This window comes from Apaloderma vittatum, unplaced genomic scaffold (genome assembly GCF_000703405.1).
Source record: "Apaloderma vittatum isolate BGI_N311 unplaced genomic scaffold, ASM70340v1 scaffold3039, whole genome shotgun sequence".
In the NCBI taxonomy this organism is placed as follows: Eukaryota; Metazoa; Chordata; class Aves; order Trogoniformes; family Trogonidae; genus Apaloderma; species Apaloderma vittatum.
The window spans coordinates 1-12572 of NW_009734453.1; the positions used below are offsets into that span (position 1 = coordinate 1).

Below are 12572 nucleotides of genomic sequence, written 5' to 3' on the forward strand. Positions count from 1 at the left end.
TTTTTTTTTTTTTTTTTATTTTACACGCGATAATGAGCGGTAGAGACCTGGTAACTGGTGGCTCGCTGTGCGCTTCCTTCTCATTCGTTTCTGGTTTTGTCGCTCAGGTTCTGCACAGCATCCATGTAGATCAGAACTGACTTTCTGACCTGACTGAGGAAGCTGCGTCCCGAGTTTCTGTGAGGAGCTTTGGCACCACGATGAGTACCGTCAACTCGCAGTAAGCTCCGTGCAGTTCTGTTAGAGCTGCTAGCAAGTCTTTTGTTTGTTTGGAACGAGTTAGAAAGAGCTCGGATCGTTGTTTATGTTTTCCTTCAAGTCCTTAGGGTCATCATAATTGCTTTAATATATATATACACATAGATTACCGGTGCAAAGAGAGAAACTGAATGTTTGTTCACCAGGTCTTTTTAAAGGTAGAAAACATACAAAGGATTCTTTAGTTATTCATTAGATAATTCAGAGATGGCTGCAGCCCTTTACTAGAGTAGGCTGATTGGATAACCAAATCTCTGGTGAGGAGCTATTTGCAATAAAAGTAGTGAAACGTTTTGTTAGTATTACAGGTATAGTATTTTGATAGAGCTTATATCTCCTATGAGTTTAATGACTTTGGACAGCTCAGCTTACTTCAGTACTCTGTTGAAATTCTGAAGTATATTGCTCTCTAACACAAATTTTCCAATCTTTTCAGGGACGATGAAGATACCTTTAAAATACTTATTGCTACTGATATTCATCTTGGCTATTTGGAGAAGGATCCAGTGCGTGGAAGTGATACATTTGTAACTTTTAATGAAATTCTGGACCACGCTCAGAAAAATGAAGTGAGTGCTCCTGCTGCTTTTTGGAGAGTGAAGGAGTGAGACTGGGGAAAATACATTCTAACCTGCCGGAAGCTATAAAGCTTAGTCCTGATACAGTCTTTAGTAATATTAAATGAGGTGACTAAACTATTTATTGCAACCAGATATGTTTATGCTTTACTAAAAGAGATGCCTATTTCTTTGTGAAAGCATTAACAGTGTTTTTAGACTCCCTGCACTAGTTCTAGTGGTATTTAGAGAGGCTTTGTTACTGCAAGGAGGGAAAATAATTGAGGAGAGGAAGGTTGATGATACAAAGTCTTCAGACAACTGAGAAAGTAGCAAAAAAGAATTTAGAACCTTTCAAAGTGTTTGTTTTTAAGGATTAAATGTTTCTTAGTCAAATTATATGTAATTCCAACGATGATTTTATTTTTTTTTTTTACTTTCCTAATGCTTTTTCAAATCTAAATGTATACATAAACTGCAGTTAGTATCTTCTCAAAGTAATGTGGCAGTGGCTACTGATTTCTTCCCGCTAGGTACAATGAAAAGATAATGTATCTTGTCGTGCCTGTCAAAGGAAATGTTCAGGAGCCATACTAGAGACTCTTCTAATAAAGAACACTTCGCTGGGATTTTTTTCAGTGTTGTCAACTGTGTTCTCCTATAGCTCTTGATAAATGAGTCTTTTTGTGTTTTTGTTTTAATTCATAATTTAGTTAATATTTGTTTCATCAGGCAATTAAATATCATGTCAATATCTACCAACTTGTATTATGTGGAGGTCCAGACTTGAGGAGTTATGTGGAGCTCCATACAAGAAATAATTTAAACAATTTGCTTAGAAGCCTTGCAAGGTGATACAAAATGTTGCATTAAAATAATAGAGCTTTTTGTTACATACAGGTGGACTTTGTTTTATTAGGTGGGGACCTTTTCCATGATAACAAACCTTCCAGAAAAACTGTACACACTTGTTTGGAGTCACTAAGAAAATATTGCATGGGTGATCGTCCTGTTCAGTTTGAAATTTTGAGTGATCAGGCAGTTAATTTTCACAAGAGCAAGTAAGTATGTTCTTGTAAATTATGGTGTAAGGTTTGGTTTGCATATTGGCTGAATGGGTTTGTGATTTTTCGGATTTATATCTAGCGTGGCTGGAACCTTGAAGTTTTAGGCCTGTTTGTGTGGGACATTTTACAGGATGACTTCATGTATCATCCTTTCTAATCTCTAAAGGAGTGCAGACAGCTACTTGAGAAACTTCTCAATGAGCTGCCCATGTGTTGCCTGATCTAGTTAAGAGGCGTCCCTGCCCATGACAGGGAGATTGGATTAAAATGATCTCTACGGTCCCTTCCAGCCTAGGCCATTCTATGATTCTATGGACTGTGATATATGATACATTTATGAAATGTGTTTCTATCCTATGAGTAAACCAATTTATATTTTTTTGCTACCCTGTTCCCAGTGGGAAGTGCTACTACAGTCAATGAATAAGAATCTCCTTTCGCTCTGCAGCTTTACCTTATTCGCAGACACTTACTCCTTGTGTTGCTGTCATCATGTCCTTGCAATGATGTTAATTTAAAGAGAGCATTGGGAATTATTCACAAATTTGCAGATATAGTTTAACTTCCTTTTTTTTCTTCTTGTTCAGGTTTCCATGGGTGAATTATCAGGATGGAAATCTTAACATTTCTATCCCAGTTTTTAGTATTCATGGCAATCATGATGATCCCACAGGGGTAATTATTACAGTAATTGTACTATAGTGTTATGTTGCAAAAGTAATACTACTATAGAAATAGAAACTTGTATAGAAATACAGTTCATGGAGAACAGACTGGTTTTAGTCAGTTGTTCTGCTCATCATGTAAATATTTTGTGTATCTTTAGGAATTTTATTAATTAGTGACAAGAAGTTAGGTCTGACCTTAAAAAAAGAGAATGGAAAGAAGTTATGGGATCCATATGAATTATATTTAAATTCTTAGTTTATGTACATTTCCGTCACTGAGAGCAGAATCACTTTTCATGCCAAGCAATGGAAGCCTTTCAGAAAGTTTCTAAAACAAATTCTATCTGTAGAGATTGAAACCTATTTTTGTTCTAAAGATGGGGAGCTTTGATATCTGGACTTGTACATGTGCAATTGATACACATATTAAATTTTCCAGGAGGATAAGCTAATAATGATGGAATGATAGTTTAATAATCAAGAATTAAAGTAAGCAGGAAAAGGATATTCAGAAACCAGCAAAGTGCCTAAGTTGAGTTAATAATTTTGTATTTTATATCAGATAGCAGTGTATTGCCGGTCAGCTCAGTGGTTTGAGCGCGGTGCTGGCAATAAGGATCAACACCGAGGCCGCAGGTTCGATTCCTGCTCAGTCCCCATGTCTTGCCAGGTGTAGTCGAGAGGTGGCGTCCCTGCCCAAAAAACAGGGAGGTTGGACTAGGTGATCTCTAAGGTCCCTTCCAGCCTAGGCCATTCTATGATTGTGGAGATGAGTGTTTTAACAACAGAAGTTTAACTTTTGGACCTGATATGAAACAGTCAGTTTAATCAGATCATTTTCTGTAGTAGTTTAGAAACTTTAACTGCTTAGTTTGGTTGTTGTTGTTTTGTTTTTTTCTTGTTTGTTTCTCTGAATGATTTAATGTTTAATTTCATGTTGTTCAAATGAAGCAAGACTTGTAAGGAAAAGGGGGTTGCCTCTGTACCCCTGAGCACTACAGGAAAGCTAATATGTGTGGCAGGGTTTTTCAGCTGCAGAAGTTACTTAGGGAAGACGTTCTCTCTCCTGTTTAAAACTATTTAACTTAGACTTCAAAGACTAAATGTTCTGTTCGAAGCTTTTGTATTTGTTTCTGAATATTTTCTACAGGCAGATGCGCTGTGTGCCTTGGATATCTTAAGCTGTGCAGGACTGTTGAATCACTTTGGATATTCGACTTCTGTAGAGAAAATAGATATCAATCCCATTTTACTGCGTAAGGGTAGAACACAAATTGCTCTGTATGGCCTGGGTGAGTGTCTGTCTGCCAGACTGTCGCTGGACTGTTGATGTGTTTAAATCAAGTTGACACAAACATACTGTGCTGCAGCAAGCATGAAGATCTAAGTGCTGCTAAATTAAAGTATATAAATTGTGTGACAGTGTCAGGTTTCTCCTCCTGCTGTGTTGTGGCTGGCTGACATATTTTGTTTTTTTCTTTGCTTTTTAAATATATGCTAAAAAAGTCCTCCAATAACTTTATTTCTGTGCTTGAACCTTGCTTAAGTTAGACATGGGTAGTGCCTGTGTATTGAGTCAGGGCAGTCACACTTAAATTCTCACTGTTGTGGATTAAGTTTACTTCCTCTTGTTTAGTTAAAATGTTTTATGTCTGTGTGCCATTCTGTTTATATTTAAAAGCATAAACTGCCTGAGCAGAAACCTAATATCTGACAGGTCTGACTGAAAGGGTTCATAGGTAACATCTGTCACAAGTGACATCAATTTCTTTAAAGAAACTTAGAGCTTCATATTTTAAAGGTGTTCTTGGGTGAGTTTTCAACTTAAAAGTTTTTCAGACTTTTTGAGTTTGTCCCATTCCATATTCTCTTCCTCACTCCTCACACTTCTTACTTGGAGTAGTAATGTTTGACTGCTCTCTATCTAGAGAAGCTAACTATTACGATCTTTTTTTTTTCTCATTTATTTTCTGTTTAGTCGTGAGTGCTTAAACGCTTATTTCCCAGCAACTTTTATAGCTGTAAATTAAGTCCTAGTTGGCCATGATTTCCCATGCTTAATGAGATACTTCAAAAGCTTGCTAGATGCTCTAAGGGTTAGAAGTGATGGACTCTAATACCACAGTAAAAAAAGTTTTTAAAAAGATATTTGAATTTTTAATACACAAAATTGTTGCTAGGGAAATGCAACAGTTTTTTCTAAAGTAGAGGTGTTGCTGCCTGAACATGTTCCTGAAGTGTTTCTTTCATCTTGTGCCAGGATTATATACTCTCTTGATTTTTCTCTGATTTAGAGAGCACTTGTTTGTATACAAAATATGTAAACTCTATGTGGGATTTTATTGTAATGCATTATGAACCCTGGATGTGAATGGTTTGGGTTTGTTTTCTCCCTTATTAAAACTGTCAAGGAAAGAATCGGTGACAGACAGTTCAGAAGTACCACAGACTTTTTTCCCCGCTGCATGAGACAGCACAGACTTTGCAAAATTCATGATTTATTTTTTGTTTTGTAAAGAATTTCAAAGCGGGTTTAAGAACTCCCCCTCGACTCAATAGTGTCTGTTTCTAGACTTCACCTTAAAACATGCTGCTTACTCTGTCAACAAGAAACAAACCACTTTTTCTAATTTTTTTAATAGTCAGTTGTTTGGTACAGGAAACTGGTAAGAGGTCTCAAACCAGATGTAGGTAATGAAACTCATTTTAGCAGTTATTTTAAAGGTAGATTTAAAATGTCTTATTTCCAAAAGTCTGCATAGTTAAATAGTCAATTTATACTTTGATCTGTTCAAATTCATAATCATGCCTCGGACTACTTGGATCATGAAATGGAGATGTGATCTTGCCACAGGTTTTGTTCTTCATGCTCCTTTTAATAGAGTTACTGATAAAAGTGCTGTAAAATAAGAGTTGGTTTAGCACACAGTGATGATTTAATGTCTCTTGTCCACTCTAGGAGCTATTCCAGATGAGAGGTTGTATCGTATGTTTGTCAATAAACAAGTAACCATGCTGAGACCAAAGGAAGATGAAGATAGTTGGTTTAACTTATTTGTGATTCATCAAAATAGGTAACAGTGTTGAAGGAATTACGGTGACTTCTAAACTTAGTGTGTTGCTTCATGGAAGGGCCTTGAAAAGGAGAGATGAGAAAGCCAGCTCTGCCAGTTGGTGCTCCTTGTGGGTAGCTGGTTTCTTAGAATTTTCCCAAATGAAAGCATTGGTTTACAGCTCTTCTTACAGCAGAATTGTAAAGGAAATGAGTTGAAATAAATGACTTGGGAATGGTGGCAAATCTGTTATTGTTAAACTCTTCTAGTCAGGGGCGGTGGAGGGTTTGTAGCACAATATGCATATAATTAAGTCTTTTCTGCTTGTTAGAGCTGAAGGAAATTAAACTGAGTGTTATATTTTCTATCCTTGTTTGAACCATAATTTGACAAGTGCTGTAGCTCCCCTTGGGCTGTGATACTTGACAGCTTCTCTTGAACAGAAGAAAGGGAGCATCTGCTCTGTCTCTCTGCACGCTTCTAGCAGCGGTGGTAGGAACAGGCAGAGTTCTTTTCCGAATCTCTTCTTATTATTCTTTTCTGACGAAGAGCTCAGTCCTCATCTGCAAGTGATGGTGAGGCAGAACTAAAGAAAGTGAGCTCTCATAACCCCCTGCACTGGTCTCTGTCCCATGGGCTGAAGGAACTCACTCTTCCTTCACCCCCTCTCCTTTCTGGAAAGGGGTGACGAGTAGCTTGTCCCATGTCTGTTTTGTTCAGTGGGTTTTACACCACCATTGCAAACCAACCAGCCAAGCCTCCAAAAAAAAAAGCCACCAGGTGCTCACTGATGTAAGAAAAAAAACCCCTAAATTCTTGCAAGCCAGGTAAGAAGGGAGGTTAAAAAAAAAAAAAAGGAGGGGAGCAGGAAAGAATGAGCTGTGTAAATTGCCTCTTTATTTAACCAAACACTTCAAACAATTGTGGAAGGACTAAATGTGATGAGCACCTGATAGGAGATGGAGGTCAGATGTTTTTTGCTGGAGTTTCTGCATCACTTTAAATCACACTCCTTCATTCCCCTCCTTGCCCAGCCGTGACTGTACACATTTTAATTATTTTTCTCTTTTCTCAAACAGGAGCAAACATGGAGCTACTAACTACATTCCCGAGCAGTTTTTAGATGACTTCATTAATCTTGTTGTGTGGGGTCATGAACATGAGTGTAAAATAGCTCCATGCCAAAATGAACAGCAACGTTTCTATGTTTCCCAGCCAGGAAGTTCAGTGGTGACATCTCTGTCCCCCGGAGAAGCTGTGAAGAAGTGTGTGGTCTTTTCTTTGTGTTCTTATTGGCACTTGCCTTACATGTGTTGTGTTGAGAAAGGAGAAATTAGTTGTGTTAAGTATGAAAGGACTTGTCTCGTAACCTGGATTGACTTCAGAGTGTGACGTAAGAAATGTTGTAGATGAAATCAGTGCCCAGAATAACTTTTACTTTACTTGGGATTAAGCTTAACTCCTGAAGCAAGTGAAACTTGCTTAAGAGGAGTTACACTCTGATAAAATTGAATACGAGGAGCTGTGTACGTGTGCTCATGTGTGGAATGAGCACAATCCAAATGTAAGAGAACCGAGGTTTGACAAGGCCAAGCCTAAAGTACAGACCCAAGAACTTCATGTAGCTTTTAAACTTTTTTTTCTCAGAAAACAAACATTAATTTAAACCGTATCTTTATAGCATAGTTCTCTTGTGCTTATCTTCTAGTAAGTTACCTTTCTTCTTCTAGACATATTGGTTTGCTGCACGTTAAAGGGAAGAAAATGAAAATGCAGAAGATTGCTCTCGAGACAGTGCGGACATTCCAAATGGAGGATATTGTTCTAGCTGATCATCCTGATCTTTTTAATCCTGACAATCCTAAAGTAACTCAGGCGATACAAGCGTTCTGCATGGAAAAGGTAACTTGTACTGCTCTCAGCATCAGGATAACGGTGTATGGACAAGGAGTGGGACTGGTTTTCAGACTTGAAGATGAGAGATGTTGTGCCCTGCCCCATCTTACACTTGAGAGGGACGTAGGCAGTGTTTTCGTAGGCAGCTAATTCTGTGACGTTCACTGCAGCCTTGACTTCCAGATTCTTTCCCAGGCATGACCTGTTCTGGAACTGCTCTGTGGGGTCTGAGTCATCTTTGTGCCAAACCTCCCACCTCTGAGTGGGGTGGGGCTGGATGTGCTTTGCCACCAGCATGAACAGGAGCCCCTAAACCCCGAGAGCTGGGGCAGAAGTGGCTGAGCAGGTTTATTCGTTGCTCTTGGGTCTGCCTAAATCTCTTCCTGCTGTACCGTGGAGCTAGAAATTTAGCAAAGGATGATGGCTGTAAAATAAAACAGTGTGAGTGATCAGCAGATACTGCTGGACTGTGCTGTATCTGGAAGGTAAGTTATACTTGAAGGGTTTGGGCATCTGTTAGAGAACAAAGTGGAGCTGAATTTCTAATTCTGCTTCACAGGTGGAGTTGATGCTGGACAATGCAGAAAGAGAACGCTTGGGAAATCCACGCCAGCCAGAGAAGCCTCTCATAAGATTACGAGTAAGAGCTTGTTCAGTTTGGATTGTTGTGTTTTGTTTTGAAAGGTCACTGTGAAAAGTTTCAGAGGAAAGTCATGCTTTTTGTGCAAAAACATAATATAGAAGACTTCTTACTTCGTATGGGCAAATACAAATTTCCTTTGTAGCCCAGTTCTGTTTACCTGTGGTTTAACCAGTATTTGGTTGTAAAGGATGAGACTGGTCACAAGGGGACTTTACTGCTGGGCTGAGTAAGGGCATCAAAAGTGACCACTGACAGAGAAGTTTTTCTGAAGTTATGTTCTTCTGTGTTTGTTCCTAACCCAATTTATGGAAACTTCCCTGAACACTGGTAAATGAAGTTAGGAACTAGTTATGAATCTGGGTAGTTGTTAGCTATTTTGTTGATATTATTAATAACTGCTATCATCCCTTAACTATTTTATATTTTTATAAGTACTATAGTATGGTAAAGCATTAATTTTAAGTTGGCTTTTTACTTAAATTTTTCTTCTGAAGGGTAACAAACTCTATTTGTGTAGCTTCTTTATTTCTGGGTTTTTTTTCATATTTAAATTGGTCCTTTCCTCTCTTAGGTTGACTATGCAGGTGGCTTTGAACCATTCAGTGTCCATCGTTTTAGCCAGAAGTACATCGACAGGGTGGCTAACCCAAAAGACATCATACACTTTTTCAGGCGTCGTGAACAAAAAGGGAAAAATGGTAACTATGAAGGAGGGAATCATTGGCTTGCTTTGCTTTTCATTCTTCTTCCTTTGTTTTGTTACCCAGCACCTGCACAGGTTTGGTGTGTTCCATCTGTTGTGTTATGGAAGGAATAAGGATGCGTAGTCTCATTTAAGTGCACAAGTATTTCTTGCACAAGTATTTCTGTTCTAGTTCTCAGTTCGTCTAAAATTTTGATATTCAGCACAGCATCTTCTGACAGTTATTTGTAAATAATTCTATTTTATTTCACCTCAAACTTTACTGACTTGCTTATAGTAATATATACAGCTCCATAGCAGACTGAGTTTTACTCCATGATTCTATGATAATGACCATGAAACGTGTTAAACATCTCGCTCCTGAGACTTTTCAGAGGGAGGTGGTTGGTTTGGGGCGCTCTGCAAGAAGAGATGTGTCATGCTTTTTCCCTTTGGTTTTCAATTTTATTGCTGTAGTAATTTATTTATACCTAAAATAGCAATGGAGGGGGTGGGCTTGAGAGATATTTGTGGGGATTTTTTTTGTTTGTTTGTTTTAAAAAAAGAAAGGTGTGAAAAATCTGACAGCATTTTGTTTGCTGTCATTAATCATGTGTATGAGGTGCTCTCACCTTGTCTCTTCCAAGTCTGTCTCTATTCAAGCATTTTTATGAAACATAGTGTCTGTTACTATTGTAGCATTTTACACTGTGCCTAGAATTTTTGATAAATGGTTAATAGATGTTGCCCAAATACTGGATTTGTAATAGTTGTTAATGAAGATACAGCTTGCACAAGAACACTCTGTGCTAAAGATCTGCTAATATTTCACATTAGTGCATTGTAAGTACTCTAATTCCATTTGCAGTTTTTATTTACATTGTCAGTTTTATAAAGGTCAAAACATCGTGTTTCATGAATAAAAACTTCATTTAGTGAGTGGGGGGGTTTTATCATGCTGTATTGATTGTGTTACATTTTGCTTAGTTTTTTTTAATCATCATGTAGTCTCATTAACATTTTTGGAGTGGAAGATAGTGACCACGTTTGTCACCATGTTTCATCAAAGTACTTTTTTTTTATTGTTCTTACTTAATGTGCCATCTCTGCTTCAGGAAGAGAATGTAAAAAGAAGGCCATGGTTTTCTGCATTGCTTTATTAGACATCTGTGAATGCAAGGGAGGTGGCTAACAAAGCAGTCAGAATTTTCAGTACGCGTGAACATGATGATGTGGTTCAGCACAGGTGATGTTAAGATTTTCAAGAATTCAGAAGTCGTTTCTTCTGTCATAAAAACTGATAGAAGTTCTGCCTGTGCAGATGTCTGAAAGCAATCTCTAGTCACTTCATATTCCTTTGTGTTGTATGGGGTAGCCTCAGCTGATGATTCCTTTCATGGTTCTGTTTTTCCTACCTCACTGCCTGAGTATTGGGGGCAGCCTTAATGAGCTCTGAACATCTTCTACTGAGAATAAGTCATTCTGCTTTGGAGGAAAATTTCTTCTCTAGTGCCAGAGTTACTTATAAAAAAGACCTCTGTGCTTTGATGGGTCCTTTGATTTTTCTTCCCTTTGTGATCTTCTGGAATTCAATTATGATAACATTCAGGACACAGTATTCAATTTATAATTATAGATGTTTGATACTCTAGAAGAATGCTTTGTATCTGCTGAAAGTGGAGTTGTCTTGTGCAGTTATTGCATCTGTGATGTTTGCTTGTGTTTCCAGACAATAGACTCTACGTATGAAAGGGACCACAATTCGTAAGAGCCCTGCAGTATCTGTTGTCCTATTACTGTCTGTGCGATGATGATGAAAAGCTGCAAATGTAGGTGATGATGCCACTATGCTTTTCTGTTCTAGACAACGATCTTAATTTTGGAAAACTCGTTAGAAGACCTGCTTCTGAGGGGACAACACTGAGGGTGGAAGACCTTGTAAAGCAGTATTTTCAGACGGCAGAGAAGGTAGCTTTCTACCTTTTATGATTTTTTTTTTAAATTAAGTACAATCTTCTTTCTCTTTTTTGCTTCCTTAATCTAAGTAGTGTGCCCTGAAAAGGCTTCGACATCCACAAAGAAGTGAATTTATTTCCTGTATAACTGTGTTGTGAATTCCTGCATGGAGTATATGTCTTAACGGGTAACTGTTGCGTGTAGGTTGTATGAGGTGTGTGAACACAGGCTGGTTTGAGAACGCGATGATAACTCTTCCTCTGAATTGCAGTGTCTGCCCTGTGCTGAATGTGTCGTGTTCTTGCAGAGAGAAAATGTGAGCAGCAGGCTCCGAGTGAGAAACTACCTTAATTTACTATCGGGTGAATGTGAGACTGTAGCATTTACTATTACCAGCTGACTTGGAGTAACTTGTTGCTTTGCAGTATATTTGTGTCCTCAAACGTAGTACAATTCCATGTATTTGAAGCAGAGCAGGTTGAAGGAAGGGAGCCCCCCAGTTTGCTTGTTTTCTTCCCACTCTTTCATTAAACCTGCTTTATTTCCCTTTTCCAAAAAAGGCAGTAATGTCTCAGAGGTAAAAAATAATAATCAGCGAGTCAGACACCCAAGTGCTTGATCTAGATGATCAAGCATAACTTTCAGATGGACTACTTCAGAGCATGTCTTATAGACAATCATTAGAGCAAGTATTCCTGCGGTAAAAATTGCCTAAATTATATCCTCTTGCCTAGAATTAGACATATTAGGTCTCAGTATTGGGATGGCCTAAGTCATGCCCTGGTGACTGGTTGAGAAGTAGCTACTTCTTCGAATGTCTGCCACCCCTATATCCCACGGGGAGGGGTAGCAGGGTCAAAGAATGGACGCTATATTGTTCTATTAAAAAAAAAAAATTTGCTTTTAATCTCTTTTCATCTCTTATTCTGAAACACTGCCCTTCTTAAACCATCTTCCCAAGTAGTTTGTATGCTCTTGCGTAAACAGCTCAGTTACTGGATTTACAGTAACTGTAAAGACTTGTGAGAATCCGTTGATATTCTGGGGAGGCTTGCAGTAGGGGGCTAATATGTTTTAAAGTATTATTGGTAGTGCCAAAAGGAGGGAGGGACAGCATGTTGTGGCCCAAAATAACGACAGGGATATTAAATATTGTGTTAAGGTAGCTTGTGCCTCAGAGTGTGTGGGACACCTAATCTTGTTTGACTAGGGAAACAAAAGAGTCCTTGGACCCTGAGGTGGCACAGGGCTGTAGCTGGATGTTCAAAAACTGTCAGACCAAAGCCATCTAACAAGTTCTAGACTGTTCAGTTTCAGTCTTGCTGGTAAGCAGAGGCCTGGGAATTAAAATCGCTGCTCTTTGTCACTTTACCAAGCTTTTTCTTTACCCCCTTTGGAAGAAAGCTTAATTGCTGAAACATGAACATTCTGCATTTGCCTCATTAGAATCAGTCACTCCTTTGAGGTGCTTGTATTTTCTTTTTTCTTTTTTTTATAATAGCTGTGAAAATTATTCCTCTGCACAGCATTATTTCAGTGAATGTTTTCTCCTTCCAATGCAATGCTCAGAACAGTTCCTGAAGGCCACCTGGAAGGATCAAAAATAATTAATCAGCATATGTCCTGCTTATTACTGAGAACTTATCTGTGCTGTAGTTTACAACAAAAGATGCTGCAATTTAAATATATCTCTCCATGCAGGGGTTTCGCTCTCAATGTCTCTCCTTACTCTATTGGGGAAGGAGGATAGAGAAGAGACTGGCTACAAAACACCCCCAGTAGCAACTACTAT

The 12572-nt window shown here is 38.4% G+C and overlaps 1 protein-coding gene across 1 annotated transcript in view; it reads left to right on the forward strand.

The window, feature by feature from the left end:
- Positions 1 to 200: 200 nt before the first annotated feature.
- Positions 201 to 12572, forward strand: part of MRE11A (MRE11 meiotic recombination 11 homolog A (S. cerevisiae)) — a 19158-nt gene continuing 6786 nt past the window's right edge. The window contains exons 1-11 of the mRNA XM_009876255.1: positions 201 to 220; positions 695 to 827; positions 1716 to 1876; positions 2470 to 2557; positions 3701 to 3842; positions 5510 to 5624; positions 6683 to 6868; positions 7334 to 7505; positions 8059 to 8139; positions 8714 to 8840; positions 10689 to 10792. Coding sequence (XP_009874557.1) covers positions 201 to 220; positions 695 to 827; positions 1716 to 1876; positions 2470 to 2557; positions 3701 to 3842; positions 5510 to 5624; positions 6683 to 6868; positions 7334 to 7505; positions 8059 to 8139; positions 8714 to 8840; positions 10689 to 10792 — 1329 coding nt within the window. The remainder of the gene's footprint in view (positions 221 to 694; positions 828 to 1715; positions 1877 to 2469; positions 2558 to 3700; positions 3843 to 5509; positions 5625 to 6682; positions 6869 to 7333; positions 7506 to 8058; positions 8140 to 8713; positions 8841 to 10688; positions 10793 to 12572) is intronic.